We start from the raw sequence: 25,713 nt of genomic DNA, 5'->3' as shown, positions 1-25,713 counted from the left end.
CTCTTCCTGAACCATTCTCACAGACCTACTCAGAAATAGTGTTTAACCAGATATCTGGGCATGCTATGTTCCAATGAAGCTGACACATAAAATTACCTGTCACATAAGCGTATTTGTTCTTGGTAAATTTGATTGACATTGGAAGCTATAGTTTATCCCCATTTGAAGCAAATCCAGGATACTTATATATATTGGCATGGGCATATATAAATAGGGAAAGAGAGGAGAAAAATGTGTTAATACGGACAATGAAGAAGCACTGGATCTATGAACCAGACAGGGCAAGTATTAATGCTTATTCTGAGAATAGGCTCTTCTTCCCAGTGGACCAATGTGCAGTAATGGGAAGACAGTGGGATTTGAAGCCTAGCAGCTCTGAATTTGAGTCTCATCTTGAGACTTCCAGTTGTATTATCATGGGTAAGAGGTTTAACTTCTCTCCCTGATGCTTTCACATCTCTCAGATGAAAATAATTATATTGCTAATTTTAAGGATGAAAAGAAATAACATGGTAAATATTATCATAAAGACATCTAGTATTTTCTTTCTGATTTCCTATTAAGCACTATTTTTTGTACTAGGAATGTATATTCATACCTATTATTATTTTATGACATGTAGAGGAAAATATAGCCTTAATTATATATTCAGAAGACAGGTATAAAGCAAACTAGGCATATATTAATAGGCAATGTAGTTCTTTGAGTACCAGTTCCAACAATAAATGAGCTGCATGGATTTTTTTAAGTTGAGTAACCATCCTGATTTGGGGGCTCCTATTTGTAAAATGGGGACTATATATTTATTGATTTATTGCCAGAATTACGAAAGATAATAATCACGAAGCATCTTTTTCAGGACATCACAGATACAAATGGATTTTTTGGATATAAAAGCTTATCTAGATGTCACAGTCCCAACTCTTACTCAGGAGAAGTACCTTTGTAGTGAGTGCTCCATTTAATTGAGACCTCATGTATTTTCCAGACACAGTACTATATGAGAATACGTTTCTTTTTCTTTAGACCATAAGCAAAAACTAATTTTAAAATTAAAAAAAAAAAGCTACAACTTCTTCATTTTTCCCCTAATATTTATTGATAAAGTTTTTAGTAATGCAATTGAAATATAACAACAACAAAAAAATCATTTTGAGTGGATGCCTACTACTCCATATTTGGCAGATTAGAATAAAAAAATTTTTATGGAATAAGATGTCATTATTATACTTTATTTGTCAAAGTCTAAACAAAATTCAATTTAGCACAAGTAAACAGGTCTGTGTCAAAAGAAAGATAAGAAAAAGGAGGCTTAACTGTATTTTCTGAAATCTACTTGACAGCTATGTGACATCCAATGAAACAGGGTTAGCTTTGGGGAACAATGGAACAGAACTAAATGTGCCCATCTGTCTAGTTCATGTCACGTGGCTATTGTCTTTTCCTGCATCTCTGTTTCGATTCTTCTTCATGCAGTTAAAGTCCAGAGCCAGGAAATGACTTGCTCATTACCCTTTAATGAGGAAGGAATTTAACCTTTTCAAGAAGAGACATCTTTTTATTTTCCTCACAGTACATATGGTATATACTAATCATGTATAATAACTTAGCAGTAGTTTAAAATAACTATCCAGTTAAGTTATGCTTTTTGTAGCATATATATTAAATATTATTCTCATATGTTGAGGTTATGTGCAACAATCAATGTCCACTTCCTTGTTAGTACTTTTTACACCCAGAGTCATCTTTGTAAAAGATATCATTTTTACCTCTTAAATTGAAATAATTTAATTAAAAAAGGGGGGGAGGAGAGAAAGCTGAGTTTATGATTTGAGAAAAAAGATACGAGTAGAGAGAATTCTTTTGTTTGATCCTCAAAAATCAAAGTTTATTATCCTAGGGTGACCTGAAAGCCATAGAAGTGCCACATGAGACCAGAAAGTACAACTTTCATCCATGGTATCTCTTTTGGAGCTCCAGTTCAATCAGTTATATCTCAGTGAATCTTTTTTTTTTCTCCTTCTGAGATGAAAATCCTACCTATTTCATTTCACTTGACAATTCCTGTGAGTTTCCTTCTTTCCAGTTATTTGGGGATTGAGAGGATTAATTAAAATGCTTTTATCAAAAAATGCTACTAATGTCATTACTCTTTTGGGTGAAGAGTGATAACTCTGACCACTTGGATGTCTAGGAGCTTAATTTAAGGGTTCCAATTTCATGCACCCATTATGCTCTTAAGTTTTATAATTTTAATTAAATATATTAACTGCTATTTTTATACATGGCAATCGCCTAGTCTGGTTATCACTCAAAACCAGACAGCTCATTTTTTTTTTTATTCATTCAAATATAATTAGAAGTTTTCCTTAAAATACTCTAGCAGAGCAATACTTGATATTATGTATTTTATGGCCTTAATGGTTTAAAAAAAGAAAATAAAGAAATACAAAACAAAGTATTGTATTTAATACATATATATATAAAATGTATATACATATATACATATGTATATAAAATGCCTATGGCATTTTATCAGTTGGGAAAGTGTTTGGTGTGCAAGTGATAAGAAACCCAAAAGAACATTAGCTTAAACTAGTTAAAATTGTATTCTCCATCTTACAAAAAAGAAGTCCAGAGGTGTGTAGCCCCCAGGGGTCATAGGAGAGTTTCATGAAGGGCTATTTACTTGCCACAGTCCTCAGAACAGGACTTGTACCTTACAGTCAGCAGAAGGGAGAAAGGCTAAGGGAGAACATGGTCTCTCTTCTTTTAGGACCTTTCCTAAGAGGTACACAGACCACTGTGCTTTCATCTCATTGGACAGAGCTTACTCACATTACCAAGCCTGGCTTTCTGATTGGCCATGGTTCTTTTTATGTGTTCAGTGGTTAGTATGAATTAGATACTTAATTCCCGAGCCCTGTGTCAGTCTAAAACCTTGGAATTACTGCAGTTTATTCAACTAGTAGTAACTTACTCATTTTATTAACCAGGTTTATTTTTTCAAGCTATCATTTCTCTTGACTGTTTTCATAAAGGCAAAAGTGAAATGGAATTTTCTAAAAATTAAAAAGAACAAGCATGCCCATCTCACTTTTGTCAGTGCATCTGAGCATATTGTCAGTGGTTCTTTATAATAATATTACCCTCTATATAGATTCCATTTATTGCTGGTATAGTCACTTGAGATTTCTGCTTGATACCTATTTTATCAAGCAAGATGCGAAAGCATTTGTGTGTATTTGCACGACATGCTCTTGTCACTTCTGTTTGATAATAGAGATGTAAGATTTATTTTTCCAAGTGTCCTATTATAAACATAGCCTAAAACTAAGCGTAAGTCTTGAAAAAAAAAACAGAATAAATGCAACTGTAATGCCATTTCACAGTTAAATTATATAAAATGTCATTATTAGAGTCATTAGCTAAATTAGCAAATTTGATTAGGAAATTTGGGTTAATGGAAAGTTCAAATATGTCTCCAAACCTATGCTAATTAATTTCATTTGGGAAATTTCAAATGCATAAATACCTTAGGATAAAATTGAACATCTAAAATTTATAATATTTTATCTCTCAGGAAAAGCATCTTAGTTTTGAAGTACCTACATGTGTTAAAGGACAATCAAAATAAAAATCAGAAAAACATCTCAATTTAGGATGAACATATTTTTGTTACTATAGTAGTCCCAGTGGAGTGCTTATCTATGAGGGATATGTTCCAAAACCCCCCAGTGGATGCCTGAAATTGTGGGTAGTACCAGACCCTATATAGACTATATATTTTTTCTTGTACAGTCATCCCTATGATAAAGTTTAATTTATAAATTAGGCACAGTAAGAGATTAGCAACAACAGTAATAAAATAGAGCAGTTATAACAGTATACCATAATAAAAGTTATGTGAATGTGATCTCTCTTTTTCTCTCATAATATCTTATTGTACTGTACTCATTCTTCTTCTTGTGATGGTGTGAGATGATAAAATGGCTACCTGATGAGATGAGGGGAATGATACAGGCCTTGTGAGGTAGTGTTGGGCTCCTGTGGACCTTCTGAAGATTCATCAGAAGGAAGATTGTCTTTCAACCACGGTTGACCACGGATGACTGAAACTGTGGAAAGCAAAACCATGGATAAGGGGGGACTACTGTACTCAGGCCGTAGGGCTTAGAAATTATTTTGTGCACCATTATTTTGTAAACATTAAGTTATCTGATTTATTTGGATTACTAAGTATGTTTGCCCAGGGAATTGCCAAACTTTTTTTAATTTAATGCAATTAATTAACATATAGTGTATTATTAATTTCAGAGGTAGAGGTCAGTGGTTCATCAGTCTTATATAACATGCAGTGCTCTTTACATCCCATGCCCTCCTAAAGTCTGTCACCCAGCCACCCCATCCCTCCCACTCCCCTCCACTCCAGCAACCCTCAGTTTGTTTCCTGAGATTGAGTCTCTTATGGTTTGTCTCCCTCTCTGATTTCATCTTGTTTTATTTTTACCTCCCTTCCCCTATGATCCTCTGTTTTGTTTCTTAAATTCCACACGAGTGAGATCATATGATAATTGTCTTTCTCTGATTGACTTACTTCGTTTAACATAATACTCTATAGTTCCATCCACGTTGTTGCAAATGGCAAGATCTCATTTTTTGATGGCTGTGTGATATTCCATTTTATATATACCACAACTTCTTTATCCATTCATCTGTTAATGGACATCTGGGCTCTTTCCATAGTTTGGCTATTGTGGACATTGCTGGGAGTAGCCAAAGTATTTATTACTGAAATAGTCTCTTAATAACAAAATCTTAACTTTGTTTCGGCTTTCCATTTTCTTTTTTTTTTTTCTATGTAGATTGTCGTTTAATTTCTACAAAGCCTGTCATTATTTCTATTGGCTGATTGAAATGATGTCTTTGATTTTTTATATGCATGAATTGATCTGTCTGGAACGTCATTCCCTGCATCCTTGACTTCTCTAGGAACCTCACCTGACTTTGTCAGCTTGGGAAGGTGTACCTTTCATGTGTTCCCAAAAACACTTCATGCTTTATATACACTGTGTTGTGACTGTTTGCTTGTCTAGCTCCACTGTAAGACAGTTCATTCAAAAACTATTTATTCATTTGTTTATAATCTTATTGTCAATGTTTAATATGTTGCAGGAGTGCCACAAGTTATGCTTTAAGGAAATAAAAAAAACGGGAGAAAGTTACTATCTTTTAGTATTTCCCTAGTTTTAAAGGTGTATGACTCTATGTAGACTGCATCCTGTTTCACCCACGTTCTGTGTAAACATCAGCTTATATAGCATCCTGTAAATTTTTGAAAAGTATACTTTTCATCTACTGATGTGCTTTATTAATACCAACTTTTGGGGACGCCTGGGTGGCTCAGTTGGTTAAGCAATCTGCCTTCAGTTCAGGTCATGATCCCAGGGTCCTGGGATCGAGTCCCGCATCAGGCTCCCTGCTCAGTGGGGAGCCTGCTTCTCCCTCTCCCTACCGCTCTGCCTACTTGTGCTCTCTCTCTCCCTCTCTCTCTTTCTGACAAATAAAATCTTTAAAAAAAATACCAGCCCTTGAACATCTCAGATTTCAACCATTTTGAAAGACCTTGTTAGAACCTGAGGCAAAAGATAGCTTTGCTTGAAAATCTGTATGCTTCTACAGTTCTATATAGAGGGTAATCTTATTACAAAGAGCCACTGACAATTTGCTCAGATGTACTGCTAAAAGTGGGACTGGCATGCTTTTTCTTTGTAATTTTTAAGAAAATTCCATTTCCCTTTTGCCTTTTTTTAATGAAAAAAGTAGAAATGATGATAAATTAGATTTTTATTGAAAAATAATCCCTAAAATAATTTAGCTTGATTTCTTATTTTCTCTATTCTTCGCATAGTTCATGTATGTGATTGTCAGGGACATAGAGATAAGGTCTGAAGAAATGTGTTGCAGTTAGTACATACGAGATGCAAAATGTGGTATCATTATTAACTTCAACACTATTGGTATTTGGGGCCAGAAAATTCTTTATTTTGGGGGCTATCTTATGTCTTCTAACATGTTTAAATATTTAGCGGCATCCCTGGCCTCTACCCACTAGATGCCAGTAGAATCCACCCCGATATGACAACATAAATGTCTCCAGACATTGTCGAATGTTCTCTGGGGGACCGGGTGGGGAGGACAAAAGTCATCCCTGAATGAGAAACACGGTGCTAAATAAATGTTCTCCGTCTGTCTCTGTCAGCTAGGGGTTTGTATGCCTATTTACATTTAATGTTTGCATTTAACTCTGTCCAATCCACTGTTATCATGGGTTTGACTGGTTTTCATTTATCAAGTGTCTCGATTATTGTGATTCTTTAAAAATGACATTTTGGACAAAGACAGTGTTGTTAGGGGAGACTGGCATAAAGATGGGCAGAACTTTCACAGGGAAAAAGAAATTCTACATACTCAATGGTAATTCCTAGAATATGTGATCAAAATCAGATTGAAAATAGTCAAAAGGATTTAAGGGAGGGTATTTTGTTGTTTTATGTATGTGTGTATGTGTGTGGTGTTTTTGTTTTGTTTTTTTGAAATACAGTGTTCTAAAATTTAACTGTTTGAATGAATAGTACTTTATAGATCCAGATGTGTTTTCTTCCTTTGACTAAAATAATATTTATTATGTTTCCCCAATTTGTGTTCTTCTTCACTGGGTGCTTAATTTCATTGTTTCTCAAAGATAAATCATTGGGGGATAAAGATGAGAAGTGAAATATTTTCTTCTATTAGAAAATACTATATAATATATCCACCCCCAAACACAGGTATGTAAAAGTGACCCCACCACTTAGTATTCAGAGATCAATAACTTGTTATTTCCATTCTTTCTCAGAAGTCATTTCAACTTCACATTCATGTATAGCATGAGCCAGTTTCCTTAATTATAAAGCAACTTCATGTAATATGAATAAAATGTTTTCTCATTAGATTCTGGCTTGATGGTATATTAAAATGTGTTTTTATTTTTAATATACATAGAATCCAGAAGATTTTATTGACATGATCAGCATGTAAACGAACACTGTCCTCAGTTTTAAACAGTTCTGGAAAAGCCTTTGGTATGAATGATTTGTTACAGTGTAGCCCCTTTTATAATCGGATAGCTGGGCTTCACCTATAGCACACTTCTCACCAGTTGTGTGACCTTTGGTGTGTTGCTGAACTTTCCTTGTCTGAAGCTCATCTTCTGTAAAATGGGGCTAATAATAATAGCCTGCCTCATAAGGTGACTGTCGAGTAATAAACAAGTGAATTTTCTGTGATGTGCTTGACACATTTTAAGTGTGAAATAAGTTTAACTTTGTTATTGTTACCATAACTATTTCAATGTGAAGGGGTTCTATTCCTCTGTCCTCTCTTCAGTAAATAAAGAATGGCTTCTGTAAACGTGGTAAAGAGCCGTCACAGAAGCTTGGGTGTTACAGTACTAGGGTAGTAGATAAGTTTCTGAAATGAGATAATGCATATGAGCTTTGTTAACTGGAAATCCAGTGTTTTCAATAAAATTATTATTGTAAAGAAAAATACTACTCCTTTTTTGGAAACATGTGAGTGTTCTTTCTCTTTAACAGTTTCACCTTTTTTGTTTGTTTTAAAGATTTTATTTATTTATCTGATAGAGAGAGACACAGCGAGAGAGGGAACACAAGCAGGGGGAGTGGGAGAGGGAGAAGCAGGCTTCCCGCCGCGCAGGGAGCCCGATGTGGGGCTCAATCCCGGGACCCTGGGATCATGACCTGAGCCGAAGGCAGGCGCTTAACGACTGAGCCACCCAGGGCGCCCCAACAGTTTTCAGCTTTATTTTTTTAAGAAGAGACTTAGGTCTTTACAAAGAATATAGCATCCCTTTGTTACATTAAACTTTTTTTTTATTATTATTGAAGTGTAGTTGACATAAAGTGTTATATTAGTTTCAGGTATATACATGCCTTTTTTTTTTTTGAACACGTTGTTCCTTCTACTTTATTATTTTTTTATTATGTTATGTTAATCACCATACAGTACATCATTAGTTTTTGATGTAGTGTTCCATGATTCATTGTTTGCGTATAACACCCAGTGCTCCATGCAGAACGTGCCCTCCTTAATACCCATCACGGGGCTAACTCATCCCCCCACCCCCCTCCCCTCTAGAACCCTCAGTTTGTTTCTCAGAGTCCACAGTCTCTCATGGTTCATCTCCCCCTCTGATTCCCCTCCCCTTCATGTTTCCCTTCCTTCTCCTAATGTCCTCTGTGCTATTCCTTAGGCTCCACAAATAAGTGAAACCATACCTGCTTTTAAAGGCAACTGAACATATTCACATACTCTTGAGTACTGTAGGAAACTTTGTTTCTAGCAGCTAAAAAGTATACTCAACAGCAAAGTGTATCAATTTTATGATCAAATTGTTGCTCAAAACTTTCTATAGAAATGTACATTTTAGGTATCTACATAAGTGATGTTAATGTGTTTTGGAATGGTTTGATCTATTCAGATGACCTTTAAACAAATACTAGAATTAGTGAGGTTAGGGTGCCTGGGTGGCTCAGTCGGTTAAGTGTCCGACTCTGGATTTTGGCTCAGGTCACGATCTCAGGGTTGTGGGATGGAGCCCCGTATCAGGCTCACAAGCTGGGCATGGGGCCTGCTCAAGAGTCTCTCTGCCCACCACCTCCACCCCCCAAAAGAGAAAGGAAAAAAAAAAAAAGAAAAGTGAGCTTAATCGTTGCTAATGATACGAGTGAGCAAACTTTAATTTTGAAATGATTTTCTTCAGATGTTTTCAGTGCTGCCCATTAAATAGTAAGCTGAATGTTTTTAAAAATATTCTACAAAAAGATACGTTTTTATCGGTAACCTGCTCATTTTGCAAAGGCTTCAGCGGCTGGCAAGTAGACTCTGCAGTTTGAGGTTGATAAGAGCAGTACTCAGGCCTGATAGAGGTGCCAAATGTCTGTAAGATACTCGCTGATTACAAGAGACTAGGCAGAGGCCAAAAAGCATCTGAGAGAGCTTTTTGAACTTAGTCCAGCCCTCTGACACTGTATTTTCACAGATATGACTATAATTGATTCTGATTGAGGTCATGAGGGTGGGGTCTGGAATGATGGGTAATCCATGTGGCCAGTGGCTTCCTCAGGAGGCCCGTGGGGCCTGAGGGTCAGTAGTCAAAAACATGTCTCACAACAGTGACGTGAGATTTGCTCAGTGTCCTGCAATTCAGACTTATTTGACCAAATCCAGAAAATAAGGAAATAACAATGTGGATAACCTTCAGTCTTTGTCTCTGTTCCTTTATGCCATCTGATTAAATTCTGGCTCTTTATCTTGTTCACCCAGGTTACCTCTTGCCTTTCAGGCAGTCACGGACAAATATTTCCCCAGTAATATAGTTAGTGAGAGAGGCACCTCTTGTTCTCATGTTTAAATGTGTGTGTGTGTGTGTGTAATCACTGCCTTAGACAAGTTTCCTTTCTGAACTGATGAAAAACTGTGCATGCTCTAAGATGAAATCCGGGTGGTTTGTCGTTTCAGTGGGAGAGAAAAACTGCTGGAAAGGAAAAAGTTCACTGGGGGTAAAGGGCTCTTTGAAAATACTTCTTAATACTTTCTAATGCAATGTAAATGTAGCTGATACCTCTCCAGTATTTTCTGTCCTGAGGAATCATTTCCTTCTATTAAGAATTTATTTTTATAGTACCAGGTCAGCATTTTTACAGCCCCTTTAACCATTTTTATTTTTGAAATATAAAATACAAATTTGTGGTTTTATGGATAGTAATACAGTCCTTCTTCAAATTTCCATTTTCCTCATGCAGAGGGTTACTTCTACAGGAGAACAGCAGGTTCGCAGAAGCATTACATTATTACAAACTGGCGATCGGAAGCAGGCCTACCCTGGCTTGTAAGTAATATTCAAGTTCTTTGAAAACACCCCTTTTTTTCCTTCTTTATCCTCGAAAATTATCTTGGTGACTTACAGCCTCAGAGAGAAAAAAACATGCTATTCCTATTTCTGAAGATTTACCAATCAGATTATTAGCCTCTAACAATTACATCTCTCTCTATTTGATCATGTTTCGATAACCATTTATCATTTTTTAACATATTAAGGTAAATGCAGCTTTTATGCATCTAGAGTTTAAGCTCAAAATATTTTGAGCTCTTCGAGGGCAAAGACTATCCATATATTTTTTATTGACACCTGAACTCCTTACTGCATTGTTGTTCCCATATATATTTGTTCCCTAAGTATTTATTTCTTGGTTTTCTTATAAAATCAGAACTAATCCATAGAAACTAAATTGGAGTAAAGGTAACTTTATTGTTGTCACAGTGTATATCATCTTTTCACATTTATATTTCCCATTTTTTCCCCCTCAGCTGCGTATTTAAACACCGGTATTATTCTCATGAACCAAGGGAAGACAGAAGAAGCCCGACGCACATTCCTCAAGTGTTCTGAGATCCCTGATGAAAACCTAAAGGACCCTCATGCACATAAGAGCTCAGTTACCAGCTGTCTCTACAACCTGGGCAAACTCTATCATGAACAGGGACACTATGAGGTCAGGCCCAGACCCCGGCCTTTTTCCTTCCCTCGTGTTCTTGATCCGAATCTCCATGTTTTCCACCCTGAGATCTCATTGCAGGGACACTATGATCACTTCAGAAATTAATATGAGTTTTTAGTCAGAGAGTTTTATGGTGAAATTCATTTGGAAAAGAACCTCTGCTAAACAAAACTTAAGATTTCTTTGCTGTGAATTTCTCAGAGCACTTGTAGCTCTTCTAAAAAGGGAAATAACATGCATTGTGTCTCAAGCTTATTTGCTTATTAGTCTCTTTGATTTTATGATCCAAAACAGATTATTATTGTTATCTTATATCCAGCGTTTGATGTTTAAAAAATACATTGTTTATATTCTGGGTATTAAGGGAGTGATTTGGTGCTAATCTTACCCATTTATTTTAATTCTTTTTACAATAGTAATAAAATGAAAATTTATTTTTTTAATTGGGGCGAGAGGAAGAGTAAAGGAGATGGGATCTTGTACAGGAAGCCGGGAGGGGTGTGTACCCTTTCTCTCGCAAGAGGCATGCCTGCGCGGGTTTCTTCTCTCACGTTTAATATTGCTCCTCCTTCCCTCTCCCTGTCTCTCAAACGCATACTCTTACACCATGTATTAAGACTGCAATATAAAGATAAAGATATAATTTTTTTAAATAAATTGCATTTCATAATCTCAGTGGATCTCAGTAGCCAGAAGATTTGTTAGCTGCTATTTTGTTTAGATCCTACTTGGTTGCCTGGCTTGAAGTAACTATAGATTTTAGATATTATGGGTAACTTCCACGTGTGAATTTTACTAGTTTTTTTTTTTTTTTAACTGAATCATCTATGTGAACTGGAAAATTGATCTTAAAAATAAATGAGCTTTGGTAACATTTGACTGCTTGTTGAACTAAATTTTTATATGGCCTTCTTCACTTACTGGGTTGAATATTTTCATATATGAAATTGAGGTAGAATGATATCAAAAGCCAGCTCATTTATTTTTCTCTAATGAACCATTTAGAAATAGCAAGGGAAGGTTTTGAATTTGGAAGGATGTTACTATTTTATTTGTAGTGAATATCCCTGTACTTTGTCTCTTTTTTGTTTCCTGAAATAGGATGCACTTAGTGTATACAAGGAAGCAATTCAGAAAATGCCAAGGCAGTTTGCTCCACAGAGCTTGTACAACATGATGGGTAAGTAAAATGTAATATTTTAACTCATATTTCAGAAATTAAAAGAAATGAAAATTTGTCCTTCTGTTAAATAGAATTCTAATAAATCATATCATTAATCCTCATACACACACACACACACACACACACACACACATACAACTTATTCACAGTTGGGTGATATACATTCAAATTTTCACAAAACACACTTATTTTTTTTTTTAAGTAAACTCTACCCCCAGTGTGGGGCTCAAACTCATGACCCAGAGATCAAGAGTAGCATGTTCTACTGACTGAGCCACCCAGACACCCAGACAAAGCACACTTATTCTAACAAGAGCAAATAAATGCATCAACATAAAATAAATTTTAAACAAATTGGCCAGATCCCAGAGTTTTTGCAAGCTACTCTTAAACCCATTTGGGTTTTGAATATTAGCTAGACTCTAGAGATTAAAAATAGTGAATAAAGATTTGTAGCTTAATGGTTTATCAAATTCATGATAATATTTGATCATGCTATTTTCTTAATCAGAAGATTCCCCTAAATATACATGACATGATATAGAGTCATGATTTTTGTGCTTATAATTGTAAGACTGTTGAATCACAGACCTGTAGCACTGAAACAAATAATACATTATATGTTAAAAAAAAAAAAAAGAAGAAGAAGAAGATAGGAAGGGAAAAATGAAGGGGGGGGATTAGAGGGGGAGATGAACCATGAGAGACTATGGACTCTGAGAAACAAACTGAGGTTCTAGAGGGGAGGGGGTCAGGGGATGGGTTAGCCTGGTGATGGGTATTAAAGAGGGCACGTTCTGCATGGAGCACTGGGTGTTACACGCAAACAATGAATCATGGAACACTACATCATAAACTAATGATGTAATGTATGGTGATTAACATAATATAATAAAAAAATTTCAAATAAAAAAAGATGAGAATCACTGAACCAACTTGTGTGGTTTTCATTGATAAGGTTTTGGATCATAGTAGGTTTTTCTGAGTATTATTTTAGAGTAAGAACAGTACTGTGAAGAATGTAAATGTGCTACTACCATCATTCCTTTTCTACATTGAATAATTAGTTCAGTTGTCTTGTTAGTCAGAGAGTATGTAAGTTAGGACATGGATTTTTCTAGGTGCAAGAGGTCAGGAACTAGAATTTCTAATAGAATAACCTACCTATTGTCTGTGATTGATCTGTGACTGCCTTATAGTAAAATTGTTACCATATCTATTTGATAGTAGACACCACTAAAAACTCCCTATTCAGTACCTATTTAGTATATGATATGACTCTTGGAAAAGAATCCCTACAGTTTAAGATGCCCTGCTGATTGACTAGCTTTGCTATTGCCAGATAAAGGAGAGGGGAAAAAAGTTGCCTTTGTCTTCAAATCAAATATTGTTCTCCAAAGCACAAATCGCAAACTCAGATTTTCCTTTCTCGTGAAAGTTGGTTAAGTTGTTTACTATTTTTCTGCATATGAAATAAATGAGAGTATATAATCTTTAGGATTATTTGATGCTTCTATATGCTACGATTTGAGAAATTTGATAGTAGCTGTTTGGCTTGAGCACACACAAAAAAATCCCAAACCTTCCCACACTAGAAAATATATGGCTAGCAAACACACTCACTTCCTCTTTTTCCTAAATGAGAAAAAAAAAAAATTAGAAATAGTTTAGAGATAGAATGAGGCACAGGTCAGTAAATAGAAAAAAAAAAAATACCAAAACATAATTTGGCAGAGGTCAGTATTTTCATTTCATGTGTCAGGGAATCCCACCCCGGGTTAGCCTATGCAGCAGTGGAGTGATTTAATACTCATGTAAAAGAGGGCCCCTAGGGTATTTTTAGTCATGGTTTCTTTTCTCTTTGGTATAATTACTAAAAGGTAAAAATCTAGTTTCATTAAGTGTACTTTTTGCCATCACGCTCTTAAGAATTAAAGCGGTAGCTTTCACTCTCCAGCATTTTACCATCAATCTGTCCACCCATATACGTGTCCATAGAGCTTTGTGTCTAGCACCTAGATTTGTCAGTTGAATTAACTTTTCTGTATTAATGCAGTATAGTTTTTCATGTCAAAATGAATATTAGAAGGATTGTTTTCTCCAGCTTTCTCTAAGGCACAATGGTTTTCATTTATGATTTTATTTTTAAGGTTAATGCATGGGAAGGCCTTCTCAATTTTCCTGAATTATCAAATAAGATGTCCTTTAAAGGAGGAGAGGACTCAGCTCCTTGACAACAGACTGCATATGGCAGTTCCTATTGTTAATAAGAAGTGTTGTACTCACTATAGTTAGTGATTTCAGAAAATTCATTCAATTATTTTATGCAAATAAATTTGATTGAAAATTCAACCGGTACCTTGGGATCTGTCTCTCATATGGTTACACAGATGCTGAGCGCACACCAGCAGCAAAAGACAAGTGTGTCCCTGGGGTTATTGCTTAGTCCTTTGTCTTATTTTTCGTTATCGAAAGAGTTCATTTTGCCCAGACTCTGAAAAGCACTCTAACAATTTGTGAGGGGAGAATCCCCATATAATTTAAAATTCCAGATTTTTTCCATAATTATGGTAGTTGCCTTCTGTTTAATTTTAGGTGAGGGTCTATCAGCTGAGCAGATTTCGTAGTTTCAGTTGTTCACGAAACTATAATTTTCTCAGAGTGAGTTCACCTCTTAATCAAATGGGTGAAATCCTCCGAGTATTTGCTTTAACTCCTAATACATTTTGATTAGCCTCCATTTGACAAGAGGAAAAATGGCCCAGGAGATAAGCTGCCCTATCAGTTCATCAGTTTCATTAGTCTGTCAGCGTGTGCTGATTATCCTATCAAGTTTATCAGCAGCCTTGAATATGTCTTCTAATTCACACATTTACATATTATTAGTGCCCTTTAGGGATCCGTGATGGATTATAATGTCTGGCTAGATTCAGCCTGTAAGTATTCATTTTTCTCAGGGCTCATTCAGTGACACATTCAAGACCCGCCCCCCCAGCACTTGTGTTTATACATAAAAACATTATCCTTTTTCCATCCTGTTTTCTTTTCTTTCTTTTTTTTTTCCAAAGATTTTATTTATTTATTTGACAGAGAGACACACAGCGAGAGAGGGAACACAAGCAGGGGGAGTGGGAGAGGAGCCCTATGCGGGGATTGATCCCAGGACCCTGGGATCATGACCTGAGCCAAAGGCAGACGCTTAACGACTGAGCCACCCAGGCGCCCCTGAATCCTATTTTCTAGTGTATTTGGAGGTTAGGAGAAATAAAGGAGTATGTGTGAAAAAATACAACTATATTTGAATGTTCTTTTTCGTGTAATAACTCAGTTCATTGCAGTTGCTTTTTTAAAAAAACAAAACGAAACTCTCTGGTCCTTTGCATTTTCCCGTCCTTTGAACGTTTTACGAGAAACTTCTGTTCTGTATGCTACATGCCAGTGGTCGACTTACCCTGAGCACCAAATGAACATATTTTCCCATTTCTGTGTTAACAGAAAATAGCAAGTTTGATTAATTTGCTTCCCAACTCAATTTTTTCTATATTTTATCCTAAGACTTTTTTGTTCCAATTCCTAAGTAAACTTAAAAAAAAAAAACTAAAATAAATTTTCATTATTCTTTTTGATTTCATAGTACCATAAAGCAGATACTAAGTATTATTTTATAAATAAATAAACTTTCACCAAGTGGCTTTTGTAATTAGTGAAGTATTTGAATACATGAAATATTAAGAGACAACATCACAAATAATGGTTAAAATTGCTCCTAGCCAGTTAAGACTTTATTTCTGAGGGCCTCAGTTTCTTCTGGAGACAATAGCTTGGGTTAAATGGGGATTCACTATAGTGTGAAGTCAGAGAGGTTCACACTATGGCTTTGACCCTTAAGCTAAGTGACTTTGAGCACAATACTTAACTGAAGCCTCAGTTTCCCCATCTATAAGATGGCCATAATAGTAGCTTCAGTTTAAGGATTGATTTAGATAGTGAAAGTACAGCATATTGGACCAAATGCCCAACCTGGTGGGTGTTTCATAATATTACCTTCCATTGTAGTCACTGTCCTTTCTGAGGCCTGTAAACCCCAAAAGTTTGTTGGGGGTTTGTATTTTTGTATCTTTGGTTGTATTCTGTCAGTTCTTTCTGTATTTACCAAAGTAAGTATGATTTCTTTATAGATAAGATTTTGTCATTATGATGGCCTTGCGGTCACGGACATTCAACAGGGATTGTATTTAGTTCTGTCCTGTCTACAATTTCTGTCTTTTCTCTTGAAGTCCATTTTCCTTTGTCTCTCAGCAACCACAATCAAAAGCCCTCTTTTAACGTTAACTATGCTAACGAAAAGTGAAACAGCATACTCAGTTAATGCCCAATTAACTTAATTCCAGTAATAGAGTACACCCTCTAAATTAAAATTGTCATATTTAGGTTAGAGTTTCTTCTCCTTTTCCTGTCAAGACATATTTTTTCCTCTAGACTTAGTCAAAATTTTTCTTTATTCTGACATCTATTGTAGGCCTTGATTGAATCTCGGTTAGTCCTCTTCTCAAATTATAGTTGTATTTTAGGATCGGTTAGTCCTCTTCTCAAATTATAGTTGTATTTTAGGATCGTAGAATGTTAGAGATGGAAGATTCTTATCTTAAACATTCCTCCTAATATAATCTCTTCTACTTTACAAAGTAGAAATTAAAGTAGTAATTAAAGAGTTGAGCCAATCTTTTTAGGATTAGAGTTTGTGTTGAAACCCAAAGAGTAGTTTCCTTTTTTTTTTAAGATTTAAAATTTTTTTCTTTTTAAAGATTTTATTTATTTATTTGAGAGGGAGAGAGACAGAGATAGCAAGAGAGAGCACGAGTGGGGAGGAGAGGGAGAAGCAGGCTCCCCGCTGAGCAGGGAGCCTGACGTGGGGCTCAAACTCAGGACCCTGGGATCCTGACCTGAGCCAAAGGCAGACACTTAACCAACTGCGCCAGCCAGGCGCTGCTAAGATTTTTTTTAAATTTTTAAGTGATCTCTATATCCTCCATGGAGCTCACACTCACAACCCCAAGATCAAGAGTTGCCTGCTCTACCGACTGAGCCAGCCCAGCACCCTAAAAGGGTAGTTTCCTGATTTAGATTCAAATGCTTTTTTTTTTTAGCCCTTGTGTGTTACTGAAGTTGGTATGTTTTTTACTATGTCAATATAGCTTTTATCTATTTAAAAATCAGCAAAATATCTGTAGATGTAGATATAGATGTACATGTCATTGCTTGTCCAAACATATATTAAAAAGCCTTCATTTTTACTAAAAATCAGAAAAACTCCTACAAAAATGAAATAGGCAGGATATTAAAATTTTTTTTAATGTAGGATAATTTTTAACCACCTTCAATTTTCCCTTTTATTTCTCTATAATTGTTTATTTCCTTTATTATATATACGAAACATTGCTTTTGAATATTCCTGAGATTATGGAAAACTAAATTAGGCTGTAACTTTCAATTAGTTTTCTCAGTTTGAGCCCTTCCAATCCCAAAGGTCATTTTAAGCCTATTTACTATTTAAAATAAAATTACTTGGCTTTCTCAGTGCAAAGTAATTGTTGAGGTAATTATATAAGCAATTTAAGCCATTTCATCTTGGTGATATATCTTGAGAACAAAAGGGCATAATGTGTTGCCTGGAGTAAGAGAGAATCTAGAGTTACTGCCTTGTCATTGCACTGTGTAATCACTATGTTTAGAATAACCTCTGTGTACAAAAAAAAAAAAATGTGTTTTAAGTCACAAGTGCTAGGTGGAGGTTACAGAGGTGGTCGTGGTATGAAATGGAAATAGCCCATATGGTTCCTGTTCTCATGGAACTTTCTAGGTGATTTCATAGTTGGTCTGGAGCTCTTCAGTACCTTTCCTTAATAGGTAAATGCCTATAAATAAGATGGAAAATTATATCACTCTAACCTCGAGAATATTTTGTCTATAACTGTAGGCTGTCCTATCTTGTCTGGACCAAACCAACCAAATAGGAAAAACCTCTTTTTTATTTCTAATGTGACACTAGTTTTCACAATTTGCATACATATTTTATAATTTCCCGTTCTTTAAAAAAACGTGTTTACAGTGGGTAACATGCTTTTTATGTTAGAGATTGTATTTTTCTTCCAGGGGAATGGCATGATAATGATCCATTGCTGTTTTTGGCCTTACTTGCCTTTATGTTGATCTTACCATTTTCATTCTCTTATTCCTGAAAACTTCTAGGTTTTTTTTTTTTTTAAAGATTTTATTTACTTATTTGTCAGAGAGAGAGAGAGCACAAGCAGTGGGAGTGGCAGGCAGAGGGAGAAGCAAGCTCCCTGCTGAGCAAGGAGCCTGATGAGGGACTCGATCCCAGGGCCCTGGGATCATGACTTGAGCTGAAGGCAGATGCCCAACTGACTGAGCCACCCAGGCATCCCGAAAACTTCTAGTTTTTTTAAATACACATCCCTATACTTAAAAAACCCCTGCTCAGTGATAAAAAATATATTTTTCTCCCTCAGCCTGCAACTAACAAATCTTTCACTTGTATAGGTTTGAAATTGAAAAGATGTTTTCTCCTCATATTCTCTAATAAGGGAGGAATTTTTTATTTAATTTTCAGTTTTGTTTTAAAAACCCTGGCTCTTTAATTATGAGAGATTTCCTTAAATTTATTGAGCCAGTCAGAGAGAATGGGGAAAAAAAACAGTGAATGGAAACACAATGAATTAGTTAGAGCAATCTTTGGATTAAAAAGCTGGTCCAAATTTTAGAATTGTATTTTTAAGAAAGAGACTTGTGGAATAAAAGAGTCAAGTGTCATAAATGGCTACTGGTGATCTTTAGATTCCTTACTCTTAGGTAAGAACTAACACACAAAATGTCAGATATACCTCCTGAAAACAAAATGCAAAAATTCTTTCTTGAAAACTTACCCTAACTCTGCTTGAAATAATGTACAATATATGCTGAATTCAGTTGGTAGAATGGCTGTAAATGATTGTTTTTCTCTCAGCCTTCTGTATGGCTAGGTTTGTTTTTTTTTTTAATGAATCATTTATTTTTGCTGGATTATTCTAAGACGCGCGCGCGCGTGTGTGCGCGCACGTGTGTACTTCACCTTGTTTTAGAATTCATTTAGAATCAAGATAATTCAGAATAAATTTTTGACGTGATGGTTCATATCCTTAATGTTTTCTTCTGTGACTGGCTATTCTTTAGTGGATTGCTCAAGGCATTTAGCGTGCTATGAAGGAGATGGTTTTCAGCTGTGTCAGATTTGAACTTCACATCCTTCAAGTGTGGAAGCATTAACACTCTGGTAGTGTTAAGCTTTTTATACCATCTGCTTCCCCTCTTTTGAGTTCTGGTGATTTTCCTATGATTGCTTCCATTGGCACTCTTGAAAATTAGTGAATCGGCCCTACAAATATGAGTATGACCGTATAATTGGATTAGCCATTGATCTATATACCTCCAAAAAGGTTACAGACTTCTAGTTTTTAAGATAAATCTATTTATTGCACTTTGATTTTTTTAATTGTCAGAAAGGACAAGACCAGGAGATCAGTGTTAGGTGTGTAGTCCACCAGTCCAAGAAAGTGAAATGTAAATTTGAGAGATTTTAGAAGTTCACTTTGTAAGATGTAGAGCCAACAAGATAAGGAAATCATGAACTTTTTGGCTGTGTATCAAAAAGAATAAATATATAAAATTTATGTTCAAAATCTATAAAATTTTCTCCTCAGAGTTCGTTTTACATTATAAGACTGCAGTGGTTTAATTTTCTTCTTTTTACCATTCACTCTTGGTTCAGATTCTACATTATGTGCTATGGTTACAGACATTAATTTGCAAGGCATTAGTCTATACTACAGAGGCCAGCATCTAGTTCAGCTGCATTAAATAGGTAATATATTTTGTTTAAAGTTTCAATTAAATGCAGGACCAGAAGATATATGGTCCCTATGGGGAGTTTGAACACTTTCATGCCAATAGTAGGGTTGCTAAGAATCATGCTTGGTCTAGATGTCACTTGCTTTCCTGGAAATATGATATGAGACAGTTGATTATATTTCATTGCTATTAAAACCACATGAGCCCACCTGTTACATTAATTCATACTTTTGCCAGTTTGTGGTAAAGGAAAAGATTGAAGTTTTAAAACTTTATTTTTAAATTGAGTTATAAGGAAATGAATACACTCAAATTAATACCTAATTATGTCCTTATTCTCTGATTTCCAGAGTTTCACTATTTCTGCTTGAAAAAAAAATGTTTTCTGATGCTCAGTAGAAATGAGAAAAAAAGTATATATTTTACTCTTTTATTGGGCAGTGTCCATGAAGTGAATCTTCTACTCAGCAGTAAATATGGATTGGATTATTCTTTAAAAAATCGAGGTGATATTGGGGCACCTGGGTGGCTCAGTCATTTAAGCGGCTGCCTTCGGCTCAGGCCATTATCCCAGGATCCTGGGATGGAGCCCTGCATCAGGCTCCTTGCTCAGAGGGGGGCCTGCTTCTCCCTCTCCTTCTGCCTGCCGCTTTGCCTATCTTTGCTCTCTCTCTCTGTCTCTTGTCAAATAAATAAATAAATAAAATCTTAAAAAAAAATTGAGGTGATGTTATATTGTACCTGGGAAATTAACTAGATTTCAAAATCTGGCATTCTTAAAAGATGCCAATTTTGATAACATTTAGTTGAAATGGATATAATCCTGAGTAAGAAGAAAATCTTGTTATAAAGGACACAGTTTGGAAAATCGATGTCAAGGAAACTATAAGTTGCATGTATTTAGAATAATCAAGTAATACAAATAAAGTTTAAAATTAAACCTATTACTTGGGGTGCCTGGCTGCCTTAGTCGGAAGAGCATATGACTGTTAGTCTCAGGGTCGTGAGTTTGAGCCCCACGTTGGGTGTACAGATTAAAATTTGAAAATAAATACACTTAAAAAATAAATAAAATTAAGTACATTACTAATTGTATGTACTTTGCTGTGTATATATTTGTATCTGTTGTTCCTAATAGGTAAGGAAAGACTTTTCTACATAAAAATCAATCACTTAACTTCCCACATGAGCTGTTATTTAGTTTTAATTTTATCTACACTGGTAGAAGCTATTGTTATACTCAGATTGAATAAAGAATTAAAAAAGAGCATGCAAAGTTTTCTTCCAGAATACAAGTCTTTTTTACCAACATGTGACTTATGGGTATGGATTTTTTGAACTGTTACTTTCAAGTAATCATTACAAATAGGGTGAATTTTTAAATACCTGATATATCTTAGCAAGTAATATTCATATAAAAAGGATAGTATAGATTAAATTATTCATTATGTATTATAGAGACATATTGCTTGATCCAGAAATACATTTGAAATATATTTCCAGGAAGATATATATAAAACTGAAAATGCTTTTATTATACTTTTCTGACATCTTCCTGCAAATATTCAAGTCTTATTTCTTTGAATACCATTATTTTCATTAATTCTTTACAGGCTAGTATATTTATTCATTCTTTTTTCTTTTTTCCATGTAAACTTTGGTTTTTAAACCCAGTTTTGCACTTCCTATATTTCTAGTGATCCCTAATTGTTTCAGTTGTATTAAGCCATTTTACTTACTCCATTGTAGTTCTCTTGAGGACAGTGTTGTATTTTTGAGGAGAGGATCATCACCTCCACCAACCAGCACATGAAAACACACACAGTCTCATTTTCTGCATTTTGGAAAATTCTGAGCATTTAAAAGGATTGGCTCCAATATTTGTTGATTAATTATTTTTAGTGATTTATTTCCTTGAAAACATAAAGGGAATTGATTAGCCTGAACAACTCCAGGATCCCCAGTTGTATGTAGAGAAATATTGACACAGGCTTCTGGCTGTTTTGCAAGTTAAATTTTGATGGCATACCAGATGTTTCCTGTGTATAAACTTACGCTAGAAATTAGGAACCTTTTTAACTTTCACGGAAGTTTAAACTCTTTCTTGATGATTAGTTTTTTTACTTAATGAGATGCGTATTCAGTTTTTTCCCTTCCATTTCTTCTTTTTGCTTATAACTACCCTTTCTGGCTTCCAGGTTTCTTCTTAAGTTTGATGCAGTAGGACTTGGTGAAGCGTTAACATGTTGGACCTTTTCATAACCCTCCTTAATTTAAGACTCATATTTCATTTTACTTCTAATCCTTCCAGCCCAGTGGAAGAAGTGATAATTGTTGAAATCTGATGTCAGATACAAAACAGCCTCTAATTTCTGTAACCACTTTAATTTCTTTCTTTATCTTTTCCTGCTCTGTACAGTAGCTACTGAGCATTTCCCATCAGAACTAATGTATCTAAGGCAACTGGACTGTGTTATTTTACAAAGATAAGATCAGGTGGAGAAAAAGATTAGGATGGAAATATAAAAGATTCACAAAATTTGACAGCCTGTAGTTATAGCAAGTTTATAACATATATAAATAGAAAAAGGCCAGACTCCCTAAGGTTTCTATGTTAATGCCAACAGTGAAATAAGAAGTGAGAATTAAAATCACAGCAAGTTAAACTCTTGATGTAATAGGCTCCTGATGTTATATGGTTCTGTCAGACCACAGATTCTAGAAAAAGGAATTACTTGGAAATTTCTCTTTGATGACATACTTGGTAAAAATATATCTAAATCTTAAGTTGGTGCATAATCTGATCAGTTATTTATCAGATATTTATCAAGACTCTTTAGAGCTAGAGGCTTCTGAACTTAGGTTGGAGGACAGATAAAGAGATGAAGGGTTTTGTGTCTGGCTCTACACAGCTCCCAGTCTAGTTTGAGGTCAGGAATATTATAATTGGTAAGATGGGTATATAAAAAAAGGGAAGTGGGCTTGAATACATGAAGAACTGAGTACTAATCTGGGATAGGGACACTCAATTTTCTAAAAAAATTTCCCTTTTAAATTGATTCATAGGGATGCCTGGTGGGTGTATCAGTTGGTTAAGCGTCTGCCTTTGGCTCAGGTCATGATCCCGGGGTCCTGGGATCGAGTCCCCCATCGGGCTCCCTGCTCGGCGGGAAGCCTGCTTCTCCCTCTCCCACTCCCCCTGCTTGTGCTCCTGCTCTCGCTGTGTCTCTCTCTGTCAAATAAATAAATAAAATCTTAAAAAAAAATAAATTGATTCATAAATTATAATTCAATAGCAATAAACATTTCAGAAAGAATTTTATTAAAAATTTGACAAAATGATTCTAGAGTTTATTTGGTAGACTTAACAGGAAAATAGAGCCAAGAAGGGTTATTGAAAAACAATGGGAGAGACATGCTCTACTCAGTATTAAAATATTAGAAAAACCTACAGTACTTAGAGCAGTGTTGTATACACTGCACACAGATCAGAGTTTACAATTTTTTTGTAGGTAATAAATGTGAAATTGAATATTGGTGAGGAAAAGGAGTTCTTATAAAAGTTGATCGGGGACAATTGATTAAATGATGTTTGGAAAAAATAAAATTTAGACCCGTGTCTCACATTATATGGCAAATGTATTTCATATGGAATAAGTAGCTAACTTTAATAATAAAACTATGTAATTAGAATATATGTCCCTATGATAAAGAATTTTTTATGCATAAATGGCAGTGACAAAACTACAAAGGAAAAGTCAAGTTAATTTGCATAAATAAAAGTTAAAGTAGTCTGACATGAAAAACCATTTAAACCATCTTTTGCACATCAAAAAGGAACGGTATATATCTTAGTTGAAAAATGGCTTAAAACTGTAAAAAAAAAAACCATCAAACAATGACCTGCAAATAAAAAATTCATGGCTAAGAATTTGTGAAAAAATTTGTAAAAATATATGAATTTTCATTAAGAATTAAAGTAGGAAAATTGAAATGATTGTGTTTTTTTTCTTTTTCAAATGGACATTTAAGAATATTACAATGTCATTTTGCTGTGCACTTAGAAAATTTGTTCTCCTTATATAATACTTGTGGAAGTGAAATTGGTACAGTATTTTGGTCGGCTGAGCAGGGAGTCCCACACGGGGGTCCACCCCAGGACTCCTGGATCATGACCTGAGCTAAAGGCGGATGCTTAACTGACAGAGCCACCCAGGCGCCCCTGAAATTACCTTTTTATTTTTTTTAAGACTTTATTTATTTATTAGACAGAGAGAGAGAAACACCATGAGAGGGGAGAGGGTCAGAGGGAGAAGCAGGCTCCCTGCTGAGCCGGGAGCCAGATGTGGGACTCAATCCCAGGATTCCGGGATCATGACCCGAGTGGAAGGCAGTTGCTTAATGAACCGAGCCACCCAGGCGCCCCAAGAAATTACCTTTTTAAACACAGATTAAATGAAGTATAAGTACTAGAAAGTTTTTGTGTTGTTTGATGTGCACCGAAACATCAAACTTTGGAAACCTAATAAATAAATGTTTCATTGTCACTTGACTATAAATACCATGAGGGTAGAAATGAATAATATCTCGTTAATCTTTATGCTTACCATCATATGCATTATCCATGTTGGTTACCCTAAATTGGTATGAAAGAGAGCATTGAAGACTATAAAAAAGAGAGACATTTAACAATTACTCAATTATTATAAATGTTGAGTAAGGGGTGATCGCTTTTGGTAAAGGTGGTCACAAAAGTTGGGGGTTTTTATTCGTTTGTTTTAGTTTTTTTAAATAGGGAATTGGGAGATGTGAGATTGGATATAGGTAGTTGAAAGGTACAGACTTCTAGTAAAAGATACATAAGTACAGGGACGTGATGTATGACCTGATGACTACCATTAATGCAGCCGTATGGCACATTTGAAAGTTGCTAAGCAAGCATGTCCTAAAAGTTCTTATCACAGGAAAAGAAAATGTTTTTCTTTTTTAAAAAAATACGTCAGATGATGAATGTTAACTGAACTCATTGTAGTAATCATTTCACAGCATATATAACCAAGCCATTGTGCTCTACACCTTAAACTTACACAGGGTTGTATGTTAATTATATCTCAATAAAATGGCCAGGAAAAAAAAAAAAAGGAATCTAAACTGAATCTTAACACAGAAATATACTTTTGAGCAGGGACAGGAGAAACAAAAGATAACTCTAGGAAGGATGGGTAGTATGTCCCATTACGTACTCTATTCGTTATCTTCAAGCCAGAGCTGAAACGTGAGAATCAGTGAGATCTGGACTATTACATCATCAATAATCCAGCATTCTTTCCTTTAAGGAATTAGCCTTTGCCTGCGTTATTTAGACCCAGGGCTTTTTAGGGAGGAAGAGTGACATTATTTGTTCTACATCTGAAACTGGTTTATATCTGCTTGAAGCCAGCCTGGAGACATCCAAATCCCTTTTGTCTGTGAGTGAATCGGAAATAAATCTGGGCGATGAACCTGATCACTACATCATCACAGCAAATCTTCTCATTCTTATGGAAGTGCCTCTATTATGTCATTTTTTTTTTTCAGGATGAGAAGGAAAAATAGTCATCATTGCCTCTTTCCTCCTGGGTGCTATAAACATTTTTTTTTTTATTGTAAGTTAAGAATTACAGTACCAGAGAAGATGACATAACGCTCCTCCCTCCACTCTCTTCCTGATCAAGTATTTTCATTTCCTTCCTTATTGAATGTAACATTTTCTTTTCCTGGGGCCATTTCCTTCATGGACTTTTTCTGATTTTTAATATTTTAATCAAGCTTGCAGGATTACACATATATCCTTCTCTCCTAAAACCGAATCCACTGATGGCACTTTTTGCAGTTATTTTGTCTCCTAATTATTTTTTTAGAGTATTTGGACAGAATGGTATGGTAGAAGGAGCCAGAGAGAGAGCTCTGATCTGAATCCTGAATCTGGCATTTGCTTAGCGTTGAACCTTGAATAAGTTGCCT

At 35.3% G+C, this 25,713-nt stretch overlaps 1 protein-coding gene across 2 annotated transcripts in view; it reads left to right on the top strand.

The window, feature by feature from the left end:
- The window catches only part of TMTC2 (transmembrane O-mannosyltransferase targeting cadherins 2), a 391,310-nt gene that overhangs the window by 238,703 nt on the left and 126,894 nt on the right, over positions 1-25,713 (top strand). For both annotated transcript variants that reach the window (XM_025882606.2, XM_073900582.1), the window contains 3 exons: positions 9,867-9,952; positions 10,432-10,616; positions 11,724-11,802. In XM_025882606.2, the coding sequence (XP_025738391.1) occupies positions 9,867-9,952; positions 10,432-10,616; positions 11,724-11,802 (350 nt within the window). The remainder of the gene's footprint in view (positions 1-9,866; positions 9,953-10,431; positions 10,617-11,723; positions 11,803-25,713) is intronic.

The sequence above is a fragment of the Callorhinus ursinus genome, unplaced genomic scaffold (assembly GCF_003265705.2).
Source record: "Callorhinus ursinus isolate GAN/ISIS: 27379988/994484 unplaced genomic scaffold, GSC_fseal_2.0 scaffold14, whole genome shotgun sequence".
In the NCBI taxonomy this organism is placed as follows: Eukaryota; Metazoa; Chordata; class Mammalia; order Carnivora; family Otariidae; genus Callorhinus; species Callorhinus ursinus.
Note: the sequence above shows the minus strand (reverse complement) of the source record. Positions and strands in the feature narration are given on the sequence as shown.